Here is a 27,732-nt window from a genome sequence, read left to right as displayed (position 1 = left end):
GTACTTAAGACCACCACGTGAAATCATGTGTGTTTGAGGTGAGGTATCATTTGACAGCATCTATGATAGTCCACAAGTTGAGGATACATAGAATTTACGCCAACAATATGAAGTAAAAGAATGAATATGTTTGTAAATAGGACAGCATGTACTTGTTTCCAGGGTAGGTGAGGGGGCAGGCGCAAGGTTTGCAGTCATCAGGGGATCCTCGGACCACACCGTAGAATCCTGGAGCACAACGCTCACACCGATCACCCTCTGTGTTGTCTTGGCAGTTCTGTGCAGCAACCACATAAAACGTTATTGTCCCAATGCCAGAAGGAATGTATTATGTCCATAAGATGATATTTTCTTGTTTTTTAAATTACAATAACACCCCTAAATACACAGGAAAGTCAGTTAGTTTTTAACTGTTTTTTTTTTGAGAATTAAAACGTTTTCGATAAAGCAAACTATTTCCAGCAAAGGCCGCATATAGAAAATTTGCAGGATGCAGGGGCCACTTTGATACATTTTGGTCATGAAAGATACTAAAACCAACACAATGTAGGTCAAATACTACTGTACAGAGGAACCTTTATTTACAAAGCCATTATTGTACTAACTTTGATTTATGAATCACAGATCGAATAAAAATAACGCTTTGGTGTATGAACCTTGTCTCAGTGTACAAACGTCTCATCCACCCATAAAGAAAAGGGGTAGGATTAAATAAGCTCTGCTTCTTCCTACTCCTTTTCGAACATGTTGAAAAGAGAAACTGGAAATTGTGATGTATCATGTTGTATGCTTGCATGTTCCAAATAAACTCAAACTCAACTCAACCCATTGTGTGTGCCTCGAAGCGCAGCCATTTTGTGCCCGGCAGAACATCCATTGTGAGCAGGCTGATCATTCTTCGGTTCTCATTAGGTCAGCACAACAATGCTGTTTGATAGCGACTGATACATGGTTTTTTTCTTTTTTTTTAGCCTTGTTACAGCATTTGCTAACTCAACATGAGTGCAAAGGAAGCAATGGACAACCACTGTGTGGTTTGAAACATTCAGGAAGTATCCACAGCCTTGTTGACAATGCCACCAAAGAAGATTAACAAACAAAGCCAAGTGGATTTTATTTTTAATTCTGAATCATTGTAGAGAACTTGCAGTTAAATTTAAGGAGTTTTATGAATTCAAACTGTGAGTGCACCACAAGGCTAGTGACTCTGTGTGTGTGTGTGTCGGCATTACGGCTGTATAGAAAGACAGTTCACCGACAGTAGTTGTTTTTAATTGTATTATTAAAAATAATGTTTGTTTGATATACAGCACTGTATAGCGCTGTGTATTGTGTTTAACGTGTAAAAGCTTTTACTAAAATATGAAGTTTTATCAAGACTGTTTCTTATGGCCACACTTGCATCAATATACAAACATTTATATTTAAGAACCCTTTTCAAGAACCAATGAAGTTTGTAAAACAAGGTTCCGCTGTACTGTACATGCTAAACAATCTGAACAAAACATCCATATCTTAGCTTTATTTTTTAGGTAACAAAGCAAATGATTGTAATATCTAATATAACCCTGCTAAGATGATGAAATTCGTCTTCATATTATTCTTTATTACTATTTATTACTCATAGAAAAAACAAAGTTTTGAGGGTTTTAGCACACTCAAACTTACTTTATCGCGCAAGAAATTTGTACACATCTTCATCATGACAGAATGCACAGAAATCACCAAAGACCATATGCAGTAAAATGCACAGGCCCTCAATGAAAACAAGTTTGACACGCCTGCCTTATAGTGTCTGCAAAGTGTACATTCTTTTACTAAAATATTGACTTTTGTCAAGGCTAAAACCAATTAATCATATTTACATCGTTTCTAACGGGGAACTATGTTTCACTATACACACTTTTCGATTTACGAACCATGTTGAAAAACCATTTAAGTTCGTAAATCCATGTTCCATAAATGCTATTGACTCTTATTTAGTCATGTCTGTCAGTGTTGTGTACACAAACATTAATATTTGCATGAAAAGATGCAATATGATGTCATATTTAAACATTATGCATGGTTGTATTCACCTTTGAGCAGTGTCCAAATATTGTGGTAACCAAAACACACACACACACGCGCGCGCGCGCACACACACACACACACACACACACACACACACACACACACACACACACACACACACACACACACACGCACACACACACACACACAAACACACAAACACACACACACACACACACACACACACACACACACACGCACACACACACACACACAAACACACAAACACACAAGTTTCTCCTTATCAGAGCACCCCTGCGTGTTCTACGGGGTCGCTTTGTTTGTTGAAATAAGAACTTCAATCAGTTGCAACAGGAAGTTGCCTTTAACGAGGCAAATCATTTCCATTAACTTCCTGTGTTCCTCGTTACTGCTAATTATCCCAGAAACAAACTCATTTAGCCTTTTTCAATTTGGCCGACTCGGTTAGAAAACGGTAATGACGCCGTTATGGAAAGCACAATGAAAATGAGCAAGGGAAAAAAAAAAATGACTGTAAGGCACAAGAGAGGAGTAAAAGAAGAAAAAAAACGTGGACATAAAAAAGGGTAGTAAAGCAGAAAATAATGAATGGAAATGAAATAGGTTGGAAAACGTATTTCATTAGGGTTCAGAGATAAGATGGAGTTAAACATTATTTCTGAAAGTATTGTGGGACCACATCAAGTAGTTTGGTTGTGTTCGAAAAAACTAAACAAAACCAAAAAAACAAAGGACCTTTTTTTTTTTGTGGCGTTTCACTGTCTGTAGCAGGGGTGGGCAATTAATTTTTACCGGGGGCCGCATGAGCAACCCGAGCACTGCTTGAGGGCCACATCCACAATATTTCAATTAAATTTTGCTCAATATTATTTTTGATATATACCGTAAGATAAATAATAATAATAATAATAATTAATAATAATAGTAATACTTCAACATAGTGTGTGTAACAGCATTCCATGACTAATATAAATAAATTAACATTAATAATAAATGACAGTAAAATAAGCACACGTATGACTGAGGAGTCATAGTGTAACTTTGTGTGGTGTTTGAGTTGTCCGACTTTTTGTGTGGCCATAAACGCACCAGTGGCTTAGTGCTATGCGTGTTGGTGACAGATGACAAGTTGCTTTTGGCCTGGTTTGTACGGCAGAAAATGACTAGTTTTTCCAGATAGAAGTGTTTTACTCATGTTTTTGGTGTGGTTATGTCCGAATATAAACAGTTTTGTTCAATAAAGTGATCGATATAATTCCTGTCCTCGAAGCATCTCGATAGACGTTACAATAATTGAACGGTGTTCAATTGAACGGTGTTGACGAACACCGTTAGGGCCGCTTGTTGTCACTGTCACTCAAAGTTGCATTGCAAAATGACATAGAATAAATATGTTTATTTTGTTTAGAATTCAGATGGGATTTGATTTGGTGCGCGGCATATATTTGCTGCGCGCAGCGGACGCTTGAGCAGTGCGCAATTGCGCAGGCGCGCACCTTCGAGGGAACGTTGCTTGGCAGTCCATGTCTTGTTGGAAACACGTCATTCCTCATCAACTTTTCTCTTTTTAGCGTCTCGGGTGTAAACCGTGCATCACTTGTCGCTGCATGTGCACCTTCACTCGCAGGTTACACGCGAACACACGCCCATAAATAATACTTTTCAAAATAAAAGCAGCACAGTTGTATTGCGCGCACGACATAGATGTTTTTTCAACTTTATTTTGTAATTTGCGATTGCAGCTGTTCACATTCGCTCACAATCAAGCACACGCATACGTCTACACGGAAGTAATACAAATAACGATTTTCAAAACAAAAGCAGCACCGTTGTATTGCACACTCGACATAGATACTTTTTAAAATTTATTTTGTAATTTATAATTGGCCTCACGCGGGCCGGACAGGGACGCACAAAGGGCCGGATGTGGCCCGCGGGCCGCAGAATGCCCAGGTCTGGTCTGTAGGGATGGCCACCCAATCCCGCTGTTACCGGTGCCAACGTAAGCGGTAGTAACCACACTGAATAAACGGTGCCTTATTTTGGCAAGAAGTTCTTGACAGTAACATTATACAAGTAACATTTTGTAAGTAACGTAGCGTCCTGACAGAAGCACACAGAGTCTGATGCTTATTTTACACTTGATTGTCGACTTTAACACACCAACAGCTGCCCTCACAACTCAGTTGAGGGGTTTCTAGAACTTGTATTTCAGCTGTCGTTACAGTATTCCTTCAGTTCCAAAAACCAATGGTTCCAGGACCATACAGCTCCTGAAATTTTGGTGGAAAAGAGCCTGTTAAGCCGCACAGAAGAGACACCTCTGCCAGCACACCAACAGTTGTTAGGACGAAAATTAGTCAAACAGTGGTAGGTATGATAACATTTTATGACAAAGTGTTAATTTGTGTTTTGATAACACATAGTGGTCACAATAATTCATTAAATTAAGTGCATGGTGCACAAGTCAAACAATGCGGACACCTTTGTTACTAGATACTTTCTAATGCATTTCTGCCTTGAAAACTTATGTGTAAATAATATGCAACTATAATTATTTGATACTTGTTTATATTGACAAATGTGCTGTTTTAGACTTCAATATTATCCAATTTAGGACACCTTTTAGGTACGCCTTGCTTGTGTCAAGCGATTGTGTGTGTAGCTGTTGTGTAGCTGCTAGCTCCGAGAAGCCTACAGCCTACCATGTTTACTTTTTGTAAAAAAAAAACAATAGAAGAAAAGAAGAAACTTGGCCAATGGTTGCATTTTTATTGGAGGACATTTCGATATTAACTGGCTGTCCAGCTTGTGAAAACGCTGCAGGACTGCTTGTATCGGAGACTTTAGATACAAGCCGATATCACACGATAAATGTTTTGGTTATTTTCGCTGATTATTTTCCGGACTATCAAATACACCACAAAATTTTAGAAGAAAAATGTATTTTCCATATATTAGCCACACCGGACGATAAATCACAGATATAAACGTTGTGAAACGAGTTATTTACATTGAAAGATTTTGCAAATGTTTATTTACATACATTTATTGGTTCCAAACATTGTCTGTAACACGGCAATAAAATTTCTGATCGAACAAAACAAAAGTCATCGTCATGGACCCACTAGCTACGGAAGCTAGCTCTCCAATCAGCTAAACAGACTCAATAACTCCACTGTGACATTTTGGTGAATTTACGAAACTGAAACAATACAAAAACATTTAGCATTGTACTAATTAATATGTGTACTAATACTAACAAAGACACTCGTACACGTGTTAGCATATTAGCTACTGCTAACGACACTAGCTTCATTACATTACGATAGCACCTACAAATATGCATAAAAACACTCCTACAGACATCACATGTGGGACGGTTTAGTAAGTAAGAATTGTTTTAGTTATATTGTAAAACTTACAAACGTTGCTTGGAGTGATGAATGAATAATCCATACAAGTAGTAACGTTGTGAACAACTACAACATGGGTGTCAAACTCTGGCCCGCGGGGTGTAATTTCACTTGGCCCTTAAGGCGATATCAAATTAACACTAGAGCTGGCCCGCCGATTATATTCAGCGCCGGTGCCGCGGTAACACCCCATTCACCGCTAATTCTCATACTTGCCAACCCTCCTGGGAGACTCTCAATTTTCAGTGCCCCTCCCAAAAATTGTCACGTCCGCTTTTCACCCAGTCCAACGAATGTTGGCCCAGTCACATAATATGTGCAGCTTCTGCACACACACGCCCGTGAAGGCAACATACTTGGCCAACAGTGATACAGGTTACACTGACGGTGCCCGTATAAACAACTTTAACATTGTTAGAAATATGTGCCACACTGTGAACCCACACCAAACAAGAATGACAAACACATTTCGGGAGAACATCCGCACCGTAACACAACATAAACACAACAAAACAAATACCCAGAATCCCATGCAGCCCTAACTCTTCCGGGCTGCAATATACACCCCCGCCCCCACAACCCCGCCCACCTCAACCGACGCACGGAGGAGGGGGGGTTTGGTGGTAGAGGGGGTGTATATTGCAACCGGAAGAGTTAGGGCTGCATGGGATTCTGGGTATTTGTTTTGTTGTGTTTATGTTGTGTTACGGTGCGGATGTTCTCCCGAAATGTGTTTGTCATTCTTGTTTGGGGTGGATTCACAGTGTGGCGCATATTTCTAACAGTGTTAAAGTTATTTATACGTGCACCGTCAGTGTAACCTGTATCGCTGTTGGCCAAGTATGCCTTGCATTTACGTGTGTATGCGTGCTGAAGACGCACATATTTTGTGATCGGGCCGGCACGTTGTTGGAATGGATGAAAAGCAGATGTGACGACAGCTTGTGGAGGACAATAAACGCAGTGCCTTTAAAGCACGCCCCCAAGACTGTGGTACGGGTGGACTACGGGATATAATGACTGATGAACACCTTTGTTCTGTAATGAAGGTTGCCTCAGCTCAAAGCCATTAATGAACTAGCATCCAAGAAAAGATGGCAGGTATCTGGCTTGGGCACATCAGATTAGATCAGTGTGTTGCAAACTGAGCAGTTTAAAGTCCTGAATGGTTGGTTTATTCATTGTTATTTTATTTTCTAATTTATTAGCCTGTGGAAAAGGTTAATGTTGATATTTACCTCAGAAGGCTGCAAATAGAAAAGAGGCATTCAATTTTTATTTAAATTGTATTTGATATGCCATTGATATTTATATTATTATTATTATTATTTGAAACTCGATTTTGCATGTCACTATGAAGTTATATAAGCCTTGCTTGTTCAATATTCAATGCAAAACTTCTTTGGGTCCCTATTAAAAGGTTAATTTGTTCAACCTTGGCCCGCGGCTTTGTTCAGTTTAAAATTTTGGCCCACTCTGTATTTGAGTTTGACACCCCTGAACTAGAAGATGGAACGGCACTTGTACTTCCGGTTGGAAGCTCAGTCTAAACAGAAGGGCAATGCAGCACTGCAGCATCTGCAGTGAGCGAACTCGTCCAAAAAATAATAACACACATTTTCAATGTCTTTGCTTATTTTTTTTTTTTTTTACTTTATTGGATCGGGATACCCCGAGTTGTTACTACTTGTAGATAAGATAAGACTTTAATTTTCCTGAGGGAACTCTCCTGAAGGAATCAATAAAGTACTGTCTATCTACAATGAGGTTACCATTACACTAGTACTGTAAATCATGTTACAGCTTCTCTTCTTTTGTAGTAGCTTTGAGCCACGTTCAAGAGAGGAAATATGAATAAGTCAGGGTTGTTAATTATGGCTGGGCTAATTAAACTTATTTTCTGCGTCCCTTCCAGAAGCTACCTGGCATATGGCTGCATCTCACACACACACACACACACACACACACACGCACACACACACACACACACACACACACACACACACACACACACACACACACACACACACACACACAACAGAGAAATGTACCTGGCATATGGACGTGTCAGGGTCACAGGTGGTTGAGTGGCCGCTGCACTGGCACTGAACACAGCTGCCCATGCCTACAGCAGTGGGAACTCTGGAGGCCGGAGCGGGCGCATGAGTGCCACTGCGGAGACGGTAGAACCCTGCCGCACACTCCTGAACAGACAAATCAGAGCGCGATAACGCGATTAAAGCTTTTTAACGAAGGTCCTATCAGATGTTTTTTTTTTATGTGAACATGTATTCCCACAGTCATAATAAAATGTGAATGATAATGGAAGCCACACAGAGTGGAGACAACAGCACTCATGGACTCATAATTATCCCAAATTGCTCTTTCTCAAGGCGACTGTTGACCTCGCTCTTTCACACATGCAGCCAATTAAGGGTTATTCCCCTCCGTAACTTTTGAACACGCACACACATGCACAAGCAAGGTGTGTTCAGCAATAATTAATGAAGTCCATTTAAAGAGCCATCTGCTCCCCATGCTAGCACTAAACGCCCATTTTAGAAATACTTTAATAACTACAGCAGCTACAAATAGGGTGCCCATCTGTCGGCAAAGACCAAAAACTTTTTTTTTTTTTTTTTTTGAGTTAAGCTCCTCCTCTTTATTATTTGACTTCCATTCGGCGCGTTGTCAGGTTATAAAGATGGATGTTCCGCTGCGCTCTTAGTAACCAGCAGGAGCATTTTTGAAGAAAAAAAAACAAACTGCTAAATTGACGATGCAGTGTGGAATTGGAGCGGTTTGCTTTGGTGTATCAAAACCTCTTTCTCCAAAATTCTCATTAAAACTGAAGATTGGCTCACTCGTCTTTCGGTGGCTTAAGAGTTGGAAGTGAATTGCTTTGACATAAAATGACAATGGAATTGAGGGGGTGCACAGAAAGGCCTAATCCGACATCAGCAAAATAAAACAACTCTACTTTAAACAATTCTTTCCTAAAAAATTCATTTATTTATGGCGGGCCGCCACAAATATATTTCAACAAATACATTTGGTGCTATATATTTGCCCTTGCTCGTAAACATATTATAACGCAGTGTTTCTTGACGTAGCCTTTTGTTCGGTCGCCAAACAATATCAGTTTCTTCGCTGTGGTCCGTAGCAGTACTTAGTTGTAATACACTTTTCCACCACTTGTGGCAGTAATGACAATATCAAACAAACAAAAGAAGTCTGGAGCTAAAGTCAGAAGTTTCTTAAGCGCAAAAATTATGACTAAAGTGTTGAAGCTTTATTTTTATTTGTACTTTTATTAGCAGTTTATTTAAGAAACATATGATTTATTATTCATTTAGTTGGAATGTATTTATTTTAGCACTGTGTAATTGTAGGCAAATGTACTTTTTAAACATCTTAAACCCAAAACTGATGTTTTGAAAAAGACTTATGTATAGGACAATCACTTACTGGAATCGACTTCCACAATATCTGGTATCAATCACCAATAGGGTGGGTTTTAAGAATAGACTAAGAGGAGAAGTATTGCGGAAAGAGATTATTCTAGATTGTACCTAATGTCATGACTGGTTTTATTGATTATTGACTATTTTATTGATTATGGGAGAAGCAGTAGAAAATGGATGGATGGATGGTACTTTTTCGTCACTTATTGTTTGTCTTTGGTACACTAATGTGTATATTATAGGCCATTGGTTCTTTGTTTTATTTTTGCAAAAATATATATCTATTTTTATATTGCTCTTTTTATCTTTGGTATGAACATTATGTAAACTAAAAGTTATTGTTTTTTTTTGTTGCTATTTTTGTATTACAACATTTTATTATTGATAATGTTGTACTGCATTGTAATCTTTTGTTTTGTGATTGTGTGATGTTTTTTGCCTGGACCCCAGGAAGAATAGTCTCCACTGCGGTGTAGACTAATGAGGATCCTTAGTAAACTAAACTAAACTAAACTTTTCATCAGTCCCTTCTTTTGCAATATATTTGATTAGTATTTATTTTATAATGAGCCTGACCTAAGCCTTGATATTGATCTCTGTGATTTACAGATGCTTTCACATCATTTGACAAGGTTTATCCTGTCAAACTGTAAGTAGGTTAGATATAATTATTGAATACAATTCAAATCAAGAGTAAGATGACTAATTCAGTGTTAATATTTCAGTGGGTCCCGGGCCCCTCTGTAGTGAAAAAGTTGGGCCCAGAGATCAAAAGGGTTAAGAACCCCTGTTATAACACAAAAGGGGCCTCATGAATCAAGCTTGCGTACGTTTCCCGCAGCACACAGACATTTTAACCCGCTGGTTATCGCTCCAAACACCAGGAAAAAAAACACCTATTTCAAGGGGGGCTTAACCTGGACGTGGCATGTCAAGCCAATTACTGAGATCAAGTCCAGGTTGATTGCAATGTAAAGAAGAAATGTGGTTGGCTTTGTGCATGCACTCACTTAAATACATCTGAATTTTTACCGGCGTATATACTTTTCTGGTTTGGAACGTACGTCGATTTTTAGAAGAAAAGCCTCGTAACAGTCCCCTGGTCTTTCCGAGTATAAGATGGAGCAGGTGGGATCAGTGTTGCCAACTTAGCCATTTTGATGCTGTATTTAGGGCAGTGGTTCTTAACCTGGGTTCGATCGAACCCTAGGGGTTCGGTGAGTCGGCCTCAGGGGTTTGGCGGAGCCTCCGCCACGGAGGTAAAGACACATCCGACTTATGTAAATAAAAACTTCTCCCTATCGGTTTATTATGGATACCCCCAAACAATGTTACCTCTAATTTTCCATCTGATTTGCAGGTTGTTTGATTGATTGATTGAAACTTTTACTAGCAGATTGCAAAGGAAGAGAATACATTATATGAAACAATACAGTTTACACAGTACAGTACATATTCCGTACAATTGACCACTAAATGGTAACACCCGAATAAGTTTTTCAACTTGTTTAAGTCGGGGTCCCCGTAAATCAATTCATGGTAATGTGTGTAAGGTGTGTAATTTGTTGTGAGTTCATGCATTGTGTTGGTTTTGTTCTATGAACAAGGTGATGTTCATGCACAGTTCATTTTGTGCACCAGTAAAAAAAACATTACTTTTTCTTGAATTTAAAAAAATAAATAAATGTATTTTTCACTAAAGAAGGGTTCGGTGAATGCGCATATGAAACTGGTGGGGTTCGGTACCTCCAACAAGGTTAAGAACCACTGATTTAGGGAAATGTTACAGCCCTTTATACATTTTTATGAAGCTAAATTAGGTTTTGTACTTGAAAAAATAAACTTTGAAACTGAAAAATAAAGTTTTGATTTTGAATTAAAAAACTAGATCGGTATATTCAAAATTAATATAAGTGCATTTTTTTTCAAGTTAGTTTAGGTTTATTTCAAACATGCATACAGTTGCAATATGATACTGTACATCACATATTTTACAAGGGGCTGGGCGATATGGCTAAAAACTTAATCACAATATACATTTATTGTATTGATCTAAATCGACATTTTTTTGATATTTTAATGACTTATTTAAGCCTGACAATAAATACAGTAATATAACTTCCAACTTTTCAAGGGTGCTATTTATCAGTGGGGAATTGGGGGTTATATCACCAAAAATGATTCCCGGGCGTGGCCACCGCTGCTGCCCACTGCTCCCCTCACCTCCCATAGGGTGATCAAGGGTGATGGGTCAAATGCAGAGAATAATTTAGCCACACCTAGTGTGTGTGTTACAATCATTGGTACTTTAACTTTAACTTAAGAAGTTGTCTGGTTGCCGGGTGGAAAAATAATTGCAGTCAATTTGAAGGTATTTGCAATTTGGAGACACTAGAAGGCAGTAGATTATAAACTATTGAACACGACACAGGAATTTGGGAAGGTGATCATTAAGTGTCAGGATGTTTCTACACCGCCTGCGTTAAAACCAACAAAACTAAAGACAAGCTTATGTTATCGAGTTGATATAAGATATCACAGTTTCTCTTCTCACTCCATGCAGAGAATCCATAGCGAGACAGAAAGACGGCACAACCAAACTTGGTAGTTGATACTGTGATGCCTGTTAGCGTGTCCCTCCCAATGCTCAGTGACACTTCCAGTTTCCTGTTTAGCTGGGGTCTCAGAGCGCAAAATGATGAAACACATCTTGCTTTATAATTTCTTCCGACCACAAACTATGAATATGTATCGAATGTTTTATTGAACACATTTTTTATATTGATATCGATTATGTGTCCATCGCGATATATATTGATATTGTTTTATCGGCCCAGCCCTAATTTCACATATTTTAATTTGTCCGAAAAGGAGTAGAAAAAAAAAGTGCACTTAACTTTATTTTAATGAACCAATGTATTTTTTAAAAAATCCACATCAAAAGTTGAAGTAAATTGTTTTCGAGTACTAAACTTGTGCCCCTATTTTAGTTCCATACTTACAAAAAAAAACAAATTAACTATAAGCGACCAACTGAGTGGGAACTTTGAAATAAAAGTGGGCCCCGCCCACATCTAGAAGCACTCACAGGTGTAGCTCCATCGTCATTGGTGGAATTGTATAGAAACCCACAATACAAATTACATTCTTAAGAATGTGTGTGTTTGGTTGTGTTAGTAGTGGACGTACCTCACAGGACAGGCCAGAATATCCACTTGGACAGTCACACTTTTCTATTTCAGAAGCTTTCTCACTCTCCTTGGTGGGCACGCCTTCTTCTGCCACAGTGAGACTGATCTCAGAAATCCTGAGATGGGAAACAAAAACACAAATGTTTTTTAAACGACAGGCGTTTTTTTCGATTACATTACACCTGGGGATAGGTTGATTGGCAACACTAAATTGGACCTAGTGTGTGAATGTGAGTGTGAATGTTGTCTGTCTATCTGTGTTGGCCGTGTGATGAGGTGGCGACTTGTCCAGGGTGTACCCCGCCTTCCGACCGATTGTAGCTGAGATAGGCTACAGCGCCCCCCGCCAACCCGAAGGGAATAAGCGGTAGAAAATGGATGGATGGATGGACATTTTATAGTGTGTGCGTCTGTATGTGTGTGTGTGTGTGTTAATAATCACAGAGATTATTATCAAGGCTTAGGTCAGGCTGATTATAAAATAAATACAATACATAATAGAAAAGGCAGCGCCGGTCAGTAAGAAGCTACTCCTACAGACCGCGACCACTTCCCTGAGGACAGCAGGAACTTCACTCGGTGACAGAAAACACTGTGAGTAATGGCTTCCTGCGCGTCTTGCACCATACTCACGGAGAGGTTGGCTCTGCTAGAGGGCCGTGTCCGCCAGTTAGAGCAGAGTAATGTCGTAACTTTAGATGTTGCGGACACATCTGCTAGCGTTAGCTGTAGCGAGCTAACTAGCCCAGCTTGTAGCAGTCCTAAGCGGCCTACAAGCTACGGTGTACCGGTTGAGACGCATAATAGATTTAGCTCTTTAGCTAGTCCTACACCCCAGTCTACCGGGCACCACACCTTAGTTATAGGGGACTCCATCACCCGAAACATAAAGCTTAGCAAACCAGCCACAATAAAGTGTATCCCCGGGGCCAGAGCACCTGACATTGAAGCTAATCTTAGGGAGCTAACTCGCAACAGGCCTAGTAAACACGTACGACAGGCTAATCGCACCACTAATTATGCGAATATAGTTGTACACGTTGGCTCCAATGACACTAGAATGAGACAGTCAGAGATTACAAAGAGAAACATAGCCAGGACTTGTGATCTCGCCAGAAAGATGTCCAGGCATCGAGTAATTGTCTCTGGCCCCCTGCCTGCGAGAGGCAATGATGAGAGATATAGCAGATTAGTCTCGCTTAACAAGTGGTTGGCTAGCTACTGTAGGCAGAAGGGACTAACGTTTATTGATAACTGGCCCTCTTTCTGGGGCAAACCAGGCTTGCTGATGAGAGACGGCCTTCACCCTAACCAGGAAGGCGCCATCATCCTGTCTAGAAACATAGACTACTATTTAAGTCTCACTTGACTGACTACACTAGAGCAAGCCCGGTCACAGGCAACTACAATGTCTGTTAGTCCGGGTGAGGAGTCAGTTAAGCTAGAACTAGCCAGCGCCAGGCTGGATAATCCATGTACGCATAGCAATTCTCTTAGAATAATACACAATTCACATAATGTTTTTTCTGTTGTGTCTGTGTCAGGGGTGGACATGCATTCTACTGAGGTGGCAAATTATGATATGTCCAGTCTATTGCAGCACCAAACAAACAATCGGAAAATTCCCGTCATATCAATTCCTAGATATGGTCGAAACTATTTAAAGTGCACTACGCATAATAAACGCAACATTGTTAATATTGCCACTACGGATAATCTTAACAAAAACTCGTCAAAACAGCCCAATACCTATAATATGGGCTTTTTAAACATAAGATCATTGTCTCCCAAGGCGTTATTGGTTAATGAGGTCATTAGAGACAACAATCTTAACGTCATTGGTCTTAGCGAAACCTGGCTCAAACCGGACGAATTTTTTGCGCTCAATGAGGCATCTCCTCCTAACTATACGAATGCGCATGTTGCCCGCCCTCTTAAAAGGGGAGGGGGTGTCGCACTAATATACAATGAAAATTTCAACCTTACCCCTAACCTAAATAATAAATATAAATCGTTTGAGGTGCTTACTATGAGGTCTGTCACACCGCTACCTCTCGACCTGGCTGTTATCTACCGCCCCCCTGGGCCCTATTCGGACTTTATCAGTGAATTCTCAGAGTTCGTTGCTGATCTAGTGACGCACGCCGACAATATAATCATAATGGGGGACTTTAATATCCATATGAATACCCCATCGGACCCTCAGTGCGTGGCGCTCCAAACCATAATTGATAGCTGTGGTCTTACACAAATAATACATGAACCCACGCATCGCAACGGTAATACAATAGATCTAGTGCTTGTCAGGGGTGTCACCACCTCCAAAGTTATGATACTTCCATATACTAAAGTAATGTCCGATCATTACCTTATAAAATTTGAAGTTTTGACTCTTTGTCAACAAGCTAATAATAATAACTGCTATAGCGGCCGCAACATTAATGCTGCCACAACGATGACTCTTGCTGACCTACTGCCTTCGGTAATAGCACCATTCCCAAATTATGTCGGCTCTATTGATAAACTCACTAACAACTTTGACGATGCCTTGCGCGAAATTATTGATAGTATAGCACCGCTAAAGCAAAAAAGGGCCCCTAAAAGGCGCACCCCATGGTTTACAGAAGAAATTAGAGCTCAGAAATTATCATGTAGAAAACTGGAACGCAAATGGCGCGCGACTAAACTTGAGGTTTTCCATCAAGCATGGAGTGATAGTTTAATAACTTATAAACGCATGCTTACCTTAGCTAAAACTAAATACTACTCAAATCTCATCCGCCTCAACAAAAACGATCCTAAATTTCTGTTTAGTACAGTAGCATCGCTAACCCAACAAGGGACTCCTCCCAGTAGCTCCACCCACTCGGCAGATGATTTTATGAATTTCTTTAATAAGAAAATTGAACTCATTAGAAAGGAGATTAAAGACAACGCATCCCAGCTACAACTGGGCTCTATTAACACAAATACGACTGTATATACGACGGACACTGCCCTCCAAAATAGTCTCTCTATTTTTGATGAAATAACATTAGAGGAATTATTACAGCGTGTAAGTGGGATAAAACAAACAACATGTTTACTTGACCCACTTCCTGGGAAACTTATGAAGGAACTGTTTGTATTATTAGGTCCATCAGTGTTAAATATTATAAACTTATCACTTTCCTCCGGCACTGTTCCCCTAGCATTCAAAAAAGCGGTTATTCATCCTCTGCTCAAAAGACCTAACCTCGATCCTGACCTCATGGTAAACTACCGACCGGTCTCCCACCTTCCGTTTATTTCCAAAATTCTCGAAAAAACTGTTGCACAGCAGCTAAATGAACACTTAGTGACTAACAATCTCTGTGAACCTTTTCAATCCGGTTTCAGGGCAAATCACTCTACGGAGACAGCCCTCGCAAAAATGACTAATGATCTATTGCTAACGATGGATTCTGATGCGTCATCTATGTTGCTGCTTCTTGATCTTAGCGCCGCTTTCGATACCGTCGATCATAATATTTTATTAGAGCGTATCAAAACACGTATTGGTATGTCAGACTTAGCCTTGTCTTGGTTTAACTCTTATCTTACTGACAGGATGCAGTGCGTCTCCCATAACAATGTGACCTCGGACTATGTCAAGGTAACGTGCGGAGTTCCCCAGGGTTCGGTTCTTGGCCCTGCACTCTTTAGTATTTACATGCTGCCGCTGGGTGACATCATACGCAAGTACGGTGTTAGCTTTCACTGTTATGCTGATGACACTCAACTCTACATGCCCCTAAAGCTGACCAACACGCCGGACTGTAGTCAGCTGGAGGCGTGTCTTAATGAAATTAAACAATGGATGTCCGCTAACTTTTTGCAACTCAACGCTAAGAAAACGGAAATGCTGATTATCGGTCCTGCTAGACACCAACATCTATTTAATAATACCACCTTAACATTTGACAACCAAACAATTAAACAAGGAGACTCGGTAAAGAATCTGGGTATTATCTTCGACCCAACTCTCTCGTTTGAGTCACACATTAAGAGTGTTACTAAAACGGCCTTCTTTCATCTCCGTAATATCGCTAAAATTCGTTCCATCTTGTCCACTAGCGACGCTGAGATCATTATTCATGCGTTCGTTACGTCTCGTCTCGATTACTGTAACGTATTATTTTCGGGCCTCCCTATGTCTAGCATTAAAAGATTACAGTTGGTACAAAATGCGGCTGCAAGGCTTTTGACAAAAACAAGAAAGTTTGATCATATTACGCCTATACTGGCTCAGTTGCACTGGCTTCCTGTGCACCTAAGATGCGACTTTAAGGTTTTACTACTTACGTATAAAATACTACACGGTCTAGCTCCTGCCTATCTTGACGATTGTATTGTACCATATGTCCCGACAAGAAATCTGCGTTCAAAGAACTCCGGCTTATTAGTGATTCCCAGAGCCAAAAAAAAGTCTGCGGGCTATAGAGCGTTTTCTATTCGGGCTCCAGTACTCTGGAATGCCCTCCCGGTAACAGTTAGAGATGCTACCTCAGTAGAAGCATTTAAGTCCCATCTTAAAACTCATTTGTATAATCTAGCCTTTAAATAGACCCCCCCTTTTTTAGACCAGTTGATCTGCCGTTTCTTTTCTTCTCTCCTCTTCTCCCCTGTCCCTTGCGAGGGGGAGTTGCATAGGTCCGGTGGCCATGGATGAAGTGCTGGCTGTCCAGAGCCGGGACCCCGGGTGGACCACTAGCCTGTGCATCGGTTGGGGACATCTCTGCGCTGCTGACCCGTCTCCGCTCGGGATGGTTTCCTGTTGGCCCCGCTGTGGACTGGACTCCCGCTGATGTGTTGGATCCACTGTGGACTGGACTTTCACAATGTTATGTCAGACCCACTCGACATCCGTTGCTTTCGGTCTCCCCTAGAGGGGGGGGGTTACCCACATATGCGGTCCTCTCCAAGGTTTCTCATAGTCATTCACCGACGTCCCACTGGGGTGAGTTTTTCCTTGCCCGTATGTGGGCTCTGTACCGAGGATGTCGTTGTGGCTTGTACAGCCCTTTGAGACACTTGTGATTTAGGGCTATATAAATAAACATTGATTGATTGATACTAATCAAATACCTGTATACTGCAAAAGAAGGGACTCATAAAAACTGATGAAAAGTACATTTTCAACAATTGCACAGTGCTAAAATAAATAAATTCCAACTAAATTAATAATAAATAATAATATATGTTTCTTAAATAAACTGCTGATAAAATTAAAGTACAAATAAAAATACAGCTTCACCACTCTAGTCATAATTTTTGCGCTTAAGAAACTTCTCTGACTTTAGGTCCAGACTTCTTTTGTTTGTTTGATATTGTCAAAACTGCCACAAGTGGTGGAAAAGTGTATTACAACCGAGCACCACAGCTAAGAAACGGATATTTTTTGGCAACCCAACAATAGGCTATGGTTAAGAAACACTGCGATATAATATGTTTATGAGCAAGGGTGTGTGTGTGTGTGATTTTACCGGCTGTGTCTCATTTGATTGCCATGCGACGCCTTAATGAGGATGTAGTCCACGTAGAACAAAACGTCCATGAAGTCCTGGCGGGTCATGGAGTGTCCATCTGCATGCTTCCATTCGTGCTGTACACACACACACACACACACACACACACACACACACACACACACACACACACACACACACACACACACACACACACACACACACACACACGGACACACACACACACACACACGGACACGTACAATCAATCAGAGTTTATTTGTGTAGCCCTTAATCATAAATGGCTCAAATGACTTTACACTACTACTACTACATCTGAAACTCGAAAAGCCCAAAATTGGTAAAAGAGGAAACCTTAGGAACCGCTGAATCACATCCAAAATGTTTATTAAAAGTTTGTTGTAGTGACAAAAACCGTAGCGTACCTCTGTCATGTCAATCTCATGGCGTGTGAGCTGACCAATCAGGAGTCCCGCTACATGGCGTGTCATCACAATGTTGTGGTTAGGACCGCCCTTAACGATGACCTGAGGCTCGTACGACGAGACACCGGTTTCATCTCTGGCCTCGTAGTAGACGGCGTACTTCAACTTTCCCCCGTATGCTGTGATCTAATGAAGAAATAGTCACAACAACACATGTACCTTTATTATAAAAACAAACAACAATCAACAACCGACCATGGAGCCTCTGAACTGCTGCGGGAGTTTCCAATAATAAGGCTCGGAAAGAACGCTGGTGACCAGCTCAGAATGTGCGAGGATCTCAGGGTGCTGGAAGGTCACGCCTGTTCTGGTCTCAACAATGTTCGATTTATCCACCAGGGGGAGCACGGTCTGCTCGGGCCTCAGCGTTAACTAAAATACAAAAGAAAATGTTAATGCACTTGTTTTTTGCATACTTATTGTTTGAGCCAATGTAGAGGCACCCTAGAAAATACGTTCCACATTTCTTGGCTTGCATGCCTTAAAAAAAACAAAAAACTGACTCAGACAAAAGTAATTAACTAACTAAAAAAAAAGTAATTTCTGTGTGGAGATTTACTGTGCTTTTGAGCGCTTTCTTCTTTTGTTGGCATGGAAAATTGTTAATATTAACCAGAGGCAGTCCGTCAGAGTTAGGGTTGGGTACCTTCACATTTGAACTGATACGGGACCAATTGCCAGTACATAGGAATCGATACTGGTACTCAACGGTACCAATTTTCAGTACTTTTGTGTGTGTTGATAAATATGAATTGTTTTTGATAACAAAATCTAACTTTTTTGCAACATTCACAAAAGAGATGATTATGATAAGTCCAGTTTTAACATCTTGTTTCTGAGTGTCGTTTGCAAGTATGACATTAAGTACAAAATGTTAAATAGCAGTAGTGTATGGTTATTGGAGTGTTATTTTGTTTTTTGTTATTACCGTAAGTATTGTACTTATTACACACCAGCCGTTTGACTGTAACATGCATCATAGTTGTACTTTTCATTAATACACTTGGAGGTGTTGAAATCGCCATGTAAAATTGCTAATGCTAAGCACTAGCATACCATTAGCAAAGCCAATGTATGTTAGCATCAAGCTAGCGCATTTGTAGAATTTTTAAAATTTTTTTTTACATTGGAGCGTTTGAGTTTTTGTTGGTATTAAAAATTACAACATTACCTAGAGGTAGTTTGGCTGAGTCCACTCTCAGTGCCGAAGTGCGTGACGTTACGCACAACAAAAGTAGCATAACATGGCATTGTTGGATTTTACATGCATTTAAAAGTATCAAATTGGGTACCTATCCCTTGTACTTATACTAATAATTCACTCACATGAACACGTGTGGGGCTCAATCAAGGCCCCCAAAAAGTCTATTCGTGTTAGAGCAGAGTAGTACACGTTCACCCAAAAATGGCAATAATGACTACTGTGGGGATTGCAGTGGCAGTTAATAAAAACAAGCAAGGTCAAAGCAATATAAACGTAAAAAAGCGGGAGCAGTAACCGCTGATGTCACTCGGTCTATTGCCGTGTGATGTGTGAATAATATGTGAGTTATTACGGTGAGCCTGGAGTAAATCAAAGTGCTTTTCATCTTCTCCGTCTCCCCATTTTATTTGTTTTCATTTCAGCGTTCCACGAGTGATATCAGTGGTTCATTATTGACTGTGGGATACGGTTGACTGGAGTGATTTTAAAAATAGATTCATTATTTACCGAGGTTGGTATCCTTTTTTTCTTTTTTTATGTCCCGACTCCCTATGGTGTTGATGTGAGGATATGGTGTGAGGTATTGTTGAAGTGTGCATTTGCTCGGAAAGGAAGGATGTGAACTCTATTAAGGTGATACAGATAGGACGTACTGGCTGCATAATAAGAGATTGCTTATTTCAATCTGATTATAACAACGTGTATTTAATACCAAACATTTACACACAGTGCTTCAACCGTGTGTGGTTATTTATACTTACCGTAATATGAACATTGCTTTTTTTTTTTTTTTTTTGAAGATAGAAGAAATCCACATTTAGGCTGACATTTACACATTTTATAAATTATATTTCCCAAAATAAAGACCTCAGTTTTAATGACACGTGCCTCATTTAATCACCATGTACATTATTTACTTCAAATAAAAGCTGCAACTCAAATAAATGCCTCCTTTTTGTCTGTTATTTTTGATCCAGTATGACTTACATATAATAATACGATAAAAAACATGAATTTATGCAAACAAAAAGCCTCCCCCTATTGGTCACTTTACTGTAACAGTTGACACCTTCGCCAATTGACTAAAAAACTGCCTGAATTAGGCATACTTGGATGAATGACATGGAATTTTTCATTTATAGGAATATTAACACTACATTTTATTTGTTAGAGAACTGAGCAGTTAATTTCCAGACTATAAGCCACTACTTTTTTCCTACGCTTGGAAACCCGTGACTTATAAAACGGTGTGGCTAATATATGGATTTTTCCTTGCTGACGGCCATAAAAAAATTGTTTTCATTAAACACATGCAAAAACATTGTAATATTGTTTGTGCTATGGCGCCTTCTTTTGGACGAGTTCACTCACTGCAGGTGCTGCTGGGTGAATGTAAATTATTTCAACCGGAAGTTCTAGTGCCATTCCGTCTACTAGTCATCCATAGCGGTTCTACTCGTATGGTTTATTCATTCATCACCTCAAGCAACGTTTGTAAGTTTTACAATATAACTAAAACAATTCTGACTTACTAAACCGCCCCATGTGTGATTTCTGTAGCAGTGTTTTCATGCATATTTGTACGTGCTTATCGTAATGTAATGAAGCTTGTGTCGTTAACATTAGCTAATATGCTAACACATTTAAGAGTGTGTGTTAGTATTATTAACTTAAACTGGCACTTTTTTTGTATTGTTTCAGTTTTACAAATTCCTCAGTAATTTGTCCAAAACGCCACAGTGGAGTTATTGAGTCTGTTGAGCTGATTGGAGAGCTTGCTTCCGCAACTAGTGGGTCCATGACGACGACTTCTGTTTTGTTTGATTATCCCTTTTACTGCCCTGTTACAGGCACCGTGGGAATCTTTGGGCACCTCACGATTCAATTAGGATTCAGGAGCTATAATTTGATTTCAAATCGATTATTGATGCATCTTAAATTGATGTATATTGATGCAGTTTTACATTTATTTTCACTGAATAAACATTCATCACTTTTAACTTTTAAAAACAGTGCATTTGTAATTAGAAACAGTTGAATTAATTATCATTACATTTATTAATTTAATGGATATGTGTGCAAAACTGGAACTTAGTGCCCTAAAAAAAGGAGCTGGTCAGATCTCTCGGTGAGGTGGCTCGCTGCGGTCAGTCAAATTTTAGAATTGTCTGCATTACTTTATACACAATAAATAAATAATCAATTATTGACGTTTACTAATTGATTTTACAATTGGCCATGCCACTGCGATACATCTAAAGATCTATTATTTCCACTACATATACCGTTTGAAAACAAAGTTTGTAAATAAACATTTACAAAATAATTTTGTGGAAATAACTAATTTCACAACATATATATCTGTGGCTACGAGTCCAGTCATGCTAATATATGGAACAATATTTATTTCACTAAGACTTAGTGAGTGCGGCTTATACACTGGTGCGCTTTATAGTCCGAAAAATACGGTAATCTAACAATATACTAATGTTAATTAGCAGTTATGGGTGAAACGATACTGAAGCATCGATGCAATATGAGTCAAATATACAAGAAGTGATACTGTGCCCCTGCGTGTCTGTCACTTTAAGAAAAAAACATGTGACAGCTGCTGTGTCATTTAACTATGAAGCGCCAAACTGTGTTTATCGGAAAGCGCTTCATTCGGCTTAGCTCTTACAGAAAGAAGAGTGGCGTGCCGCGTTTGATATCAGTTTTCGGAGCCATCATCGATCTTAATGGAACTAAGAAGAAGGAATCATTCCAAAGTGTGGAATCATTTTGTTCTTATAGCGCCAAATAACGTAAATGTTCTTCTTTCCGGGTTACTATTAGCCTCATTGACCAGTGTCGTGTTTTGAAGTCCTTTTTGCAAAGATATTTGTTAAAAATAAAACAATATTTGCAGGTGAAAAGACGAAACAACAACATAGTGTCAGTGCGGTGTCAATACAGTGTGTGGCACACTCACTGAGGCATCATTTGCTGTACCAATCACTATTAATTAGCGTGGTACTCTCATAATACACACAGTATGACAGGGATGTCGAAACTTTTTCTACTGAGGGCCGCACACTGAAAAATCTGAACATGCACGTGCCATTTTGACATTTTTCATTTTCAAAACCAAAACAATATATAGATTCATTTTTTTTTACCCTTAGCGCTCCCCTCAAGTTTGGGTCTCACTCATAAAAATGATATGAATAAGTCATATTTTTTATTTTGTACTTTTTCATTCAAAGCTTGAATCTACAAATCAACTTCAGGTCTATTTATCAAAGTTTTTAATGCCCTTTTTTGGCAAAACCTCAAAATATGCAACATTTCCCCCCCAAAAAGATTCAAAGTGGAATATTTGTAGTTGGAGCCTGAAATAAAGCAATAATTAATAAAAACATTGATTTTAATTCATTTATATTTTTTTTAGCAATTATAGGTTTTTTTTTTTTAATCCCACTAAAATGATAGGGGATACAAAAAGGCCTCAATCATAAAAGTGTTAAAAAGTATTCATAAATATGTATATATATATATTTTTTTAAACTTTCAACGCTTAAGTCTCAAACAACTTCAGAACTATCCATTGTTTATAAATTTATATGATTTGTTATTTGTTTTATGCCATTGTATCTTTGTTTTTAATGGCAAAGACACAAAATATGCAATATTTCCCCCCAAATTTTTCAAAGTGGAATATTTGATGTGAAGTCATTGGAGCTTTGAATAGGTAAATAAATCATAACAAATTGATTTTGATTCATTGTTACTTTTTGAGCAATGACTGCTTTTAAAGAAAAAATACAGCCTGTATTGCAGCTTTGTGTTATTAAAGTCAACATTGCAACATTTCCTCATTACATTTCACCGATTTTCTCTTTTATTCCACTTTTCTATAGTGTTTTTAGAGCAGGGGTCACCAACGCGGTGCCCGCGGGCACCAGGTAGCCCGTAAGGACCAGATGAGTAGCCCGCAGGCCTGTTCTAAAAATAGCTCAAATAGCAGCACTTACCAGTGAGCTGCCTCTATTTTTTAAATGTTATTTATTTACTAGCAAGCTGGTCTCGCTTTGCCCGACATTTTTAATTCTAAGAGAGACAAAACTCAAATAGAATTTGAAAATCCAAGAAAATATTTTAAAGACTTGGTCTTCCATCCATCCATCCATTTTCTACCGCTTGTCCCGTTCTTCACTTGTTTAAATAAATGAATTAATTTTTTTACTTTGCTTCTTATAACTTTCAGAAAGACAATTTTAGAGAAAAAATACAACCTTAAAAATGATTTTAGGATTTTTAAACACATATACCTTTTTACCTTTTAAATTCCTTCCTCTTCTTTCCTGATGATTTAAATCAATGTTCAAGTAAATGTTTTATTTTTTATTGTAAAGAATAATAAATAAGTTTTAATTTAATTCTTCATTTTAGCTTCTGTTTTTTCGACGAAGAATATTTGTGAGATATTGCTTCAAACTTATTATGATTAAAATTCAAAAAAATTATTCTGGCAAATCTAGAAAATCTGTAGAATCAAATTTAAATCTTATTTCAAAGTCTTTTGAATTTTTTTTTTAATTTTTGTTCTGGAAAATCTAGAAGAAATAATGATTTGTCTTTGTTAGAAATATAGCTTGGTCCAATTTGTTATATATTCTAACAAAGTGCAGATTGGATTTTAACCAATTTAAAACATGTCATCCATCTAAAATTAATCGTAATCAGGAAAAATGACTAATGATGTTCCATAAATTATTTTTTTAATTTTTTCAAAAAGATTCAAATTAGCTAGTTTTTTTCTTATTTTTTTTGGTTGAATTTTGAATTTTAAAGAGTCGAAATTGAAGATAAACTATGTTTCAAAATTGAATTTTCATTTTTTTCGTGTTTTCTCCTCTGTTAAACCGTTCAATTAAGTGTAAATATCATTCATTATTAATAATAACATAGAGTTAAAGGTAAATTGAGCAAATTGGCTATTTCTGGCAATTTATTGAAGTGTGTATCAAACTGGTAGCCCTTCGCATTAATCAGTACCCAAGAAGTAGCTCTTGCTTTCAAAAAGGTTGGTGACCCCTGTTTTAGAGTGTGCCGCAGGCCAGTAAAAAACTATCTGCAGGCCACAAATGACCACTGGCCTACACTTTGGGGACCCCTATAGTATGACATGTACTGTACGTGTTACTGGTCCCCATGTTAGTGATATGTCTCATAACTGATAACCATTAGGCAATTTTTATATATTAGGCAGTGTTTCAATAACTGGATAGATGTGTGTAGAGTAGACAAAAAAAGTCGGCGTGGCGAAGTTGGTAAAGTGGCCGTGCCAGCAATCGGACGGTTGCTGGTTACTGGGGTTCAATCCCCACCTTATACCATCCTAGTCACGTCCGTTGTGTCCTTGGGCAAGACACGTCACCCTTGCTCCTGATGGCTGCTGGTTAACGCCTTGCATGGCAGCTCCCGCCATCAGTGTTTGAATGTGTGTGTGAATGTGGAAATACTGTCAAAGTGCTTTGAGTACCTTGAAGGTAGAAAAGCGCTATACAAGTATAACCCATTTATTTATTTATCTAATATTTTCATTGGTATCATATAATATAAAATATAGAGTATATAGTTCATTCATATACATATACCATTACCAATAAAATGTAGCTGACTAGACTATAGAATGTCACGTGTTTTATATGTTCACATGCACTTTAGAGATGGTTTGAACTCACCCACATCCTGATGAGTCCCTGTGCTTCACTGCAGGAGTGTGTCAGGCCGTAACAGTAACATTTACTGCAGCCCTGCGGGTTTCTCACCGACAACCCCAATGTGTCATGCCTGCAGCGGTCACAGTAGTCTCCAATTACGTTTTCCTTTAAAACAAAAAAAGACATTCATGCACAGTTTCACATGTTTTCTATAATTTGCATTGGATAATTGACTACAAATATAAACGACATAGATAATAAAAGCACAAGGTGACAGATATACTGCACAGTACCTTGCAGCTGCACTTCCCAGTTCGATCTGCGCAGGCACAAACTCCTCTTTCCAGGTCACATGTCACGCTGTCTGACCCCAAGACGTTACATGTGCACGCGGTGCACTGTGGGGAATGCAACACAAGTCATCACAAATCACTAAAATACAAACATTGTCTGACATTTTAATACACAACTACCTGGTCAACTTCAAAGTTGCACAATTTCCAGGATATATAAATGATATGAACACATTTCTCACAAATTTGACAAGGACAAGCAAACAATAGTTAGCATTCTCCATAGCTAACTAGCGGCTAACGTCCCTCCACATAGAACTTTCAAACTTTATTTCAGACAAACTGTGTGCAACTAATCCTCACCTTCACGACAATAAACTACAAGTAACATTATCACTGGAGGATGTGGAATAGCTAAACATGCCAACTACACACCATAGGAGGATATGCCAATTGCGAATTGCTGAGCTAACGCATTTGAATGCAAACAGAGGTGGGCAGATCAATAAAAATATTGACAGTAACCACCACCACCACTTGTGGCAGTAATGACAATATCAAACAAACAGAAGTAGTCTGAAGCTAAAGTCAGAGAAGTTTCTTAGGGCGCAAAAAATATGACTAAAGTGGTGAAGCGGTATTTTCATTTTATTGACAGTTTAGTTAAACATTATTTATATATTACTTTTATCTATTCTTTGCACAACATAATTATATGTAAATATATATTTTTTCAGTTATTTATTAGTCAATCCTTGTACAGTATCTTTGGTTAGCAGTTATTTTTCTAATCAGCCTGACCTAAGCCTGAGGTTTATGTGGTAAATAAATAACTATTAACACATGGTTTCATATCTTTTGGCAAGGTTTATCCTGTAAAACTTTAAGAAGGTTAGATGTCATTCTTGAATAGGATTAAAATTAGGGTAAGATTACTAATTCAGTGTTAATATTTGAGTGGGCCCCAGGCCCCTCTTTAGTGGAAACGATGGGCCTCAAGGTCAAAAAGGTTAAGAATCCCTGATCCAAACAGAAGAATAAGTGATAATTATATTTTGAAAAAAAATGTTACAACAGAAAGTTACCAGATATTAACAGTAAATTAGCAAGTAAATTAATAATAGACTTGATCAAACAATACAACCGGATATGTTATCACATTTGTTAGCAGTAGGGCTGGGCGATTATATGATTGCGATCGTTCATCGCGATTAATTTGATATCGATCACGGTGATCAGCTGTTAGCATGTTTCCTCGATCAAACATGGCGGAACTGTCTTTTAGAAGTTACCGCAATAGTAAACAGTAGGGATGCAGCAATGCTCGGTAAAATACTGCACGCAACCATCCACCTTTATTGACCGTGATCATGTGTGTGTCTGTGAATGTGTGTGTGTTGGTGTACGTCTGTGTGAGTTTTTGTTCAAGTGTTTGTGTCCGTGTATGTGAGCGGTCACCTTCTTCCACCGCGCAAAAATCAGGCTCGTCACAACATTGTTAATGTTCAATCAGCGTTGTGTCTCTTCCCCCTTACACAGCTGGAAGTCCACTCCAGAAGAATAAAATAAAGAAATCAGCCCCCGCGGCCACCATAGGGACAAACGGTAGAAAAGGGATGGATTGATGGATGGATGGACTAACACAGCAGCTTTGGTGACACGCGTTAGTTTCACTATCTGCTGCAGCGCACCAGTAATCCCGCCCTGAATGCGGACTTGCAGGCAGTCACAGAAGTCTTTATTAGTGACGACTGGGAGAATCAACACACCCACTAATTTAATCAGAAAAAGGCATTTTTATATCCAAAAAATTGTAATCAGACTTTGTGTCTGCAAAGATTCAACTCCTCTGATATAACATGTACTAAAAACTCTGCAGACACTTTTTGTTCAAATAATTTTTGAGTTTGTGGATACAAAAAAATAAAGGTTCTTCCTGAAATAATCATTAAACTTGTTTTATGTGTTGGTACACATTAGTGATGGGTCCGGCAACACCGATGCATCGACGCATGCGTCGAGCTCATAGAGCAAAACCCTGTGTCGGTGCGCGTACCGCTTTTAGAAAGTCACGTGACCGATCATGAGCTGTTTTGGTCACGTGACCGATACGCGAACTGTGTCGCACTGACGCCTCCTCTGTGCCCTGTGAGCGGGTCTTTTCTACAGCCGGAGAAATAATAACTAAGAAGAAAAATCGTCTAAAATTTAATATGTTGGAAAAACTGTTTTTTTAAAATAAAAATGTGTAAAAAAATATATAATAAATTCCCAGTCCACAAGCATCCTCATTCACAACACGTTCTCTTAGATTTCCATGTTATGATACATGTTCACATTATTTATTGACTGTATCTAAAAAAGATAAAAAATATATTTTTATTTAAACGAAGATATGAAATAATCCTAAAT

General features: G+C 38.8%; 1 protein-coding gene across 2 annotated transcripts in view; it reads right to left on the bottom strand.

The window, feature by feature from the left end:
• The window catches only part of lama2 (laminin, alpha 2), a 558,082-nt gene that overhangs the window by 168,393 nt on the left and 361,957 nt on the right, over nt 1-27,732 (bottom strand). For both annotated transcript variants that reach the window (XM_062033747.1, XM_062033746.1), the window contains 8 exons: nt 25,321-25,425; nt 25,049-25,192; nt 18,314-18,490; nt 18,059-18,244; nt 17,631-17,749; nt 12,125-12,242; nt 7,523-7,675; nt 153-277 (listed from right to left, as the gene is read on the bottom strand). In XM_062033747.1, the coding sequence (XP_061889731.1) occupies nt 153-277; nt 7,523-7,675; nt 12,125-12,242; nt 17,631-17,749; nt 18,059-18,244; nt 18,314-18,490; nt 25,049-25,192; nt 25,321-25,425 (1,127 nt within the window). The remainder of the gene's footprint in view (nt 1-152; nt 278-7,522; nt 7,676-12,124; nt 12,243-17,630; nt 17,750-18,058; nt 18,245-18,313; nt 18,491-25,048; nt 25,193-25,320; nt 25,426-27,732) is intronic.

Source organism: Entelurus aequoreus, linkage group LG23 (genome assembly GCF_033978785.1).
Source record: "Entelurus aequoreus isolate RoL-2023_Sb linkage group LG23, RoL_Eaeq_v1.1, whole genome shotgun sequence".
Classification (NCBI taxonomy): domain Eukaryota; kingdom Metazoa; phylum Chordata; class Actinopteri; order Syngnathiformes; family Syngnathidae; genus Entelurus; species Entelurus aequoreus.
The sequence above is the reverse complement of the archived record's forward strand: the minus strand, read 5'-3'. Positions and strand labels throughout refer to the sequence as shown.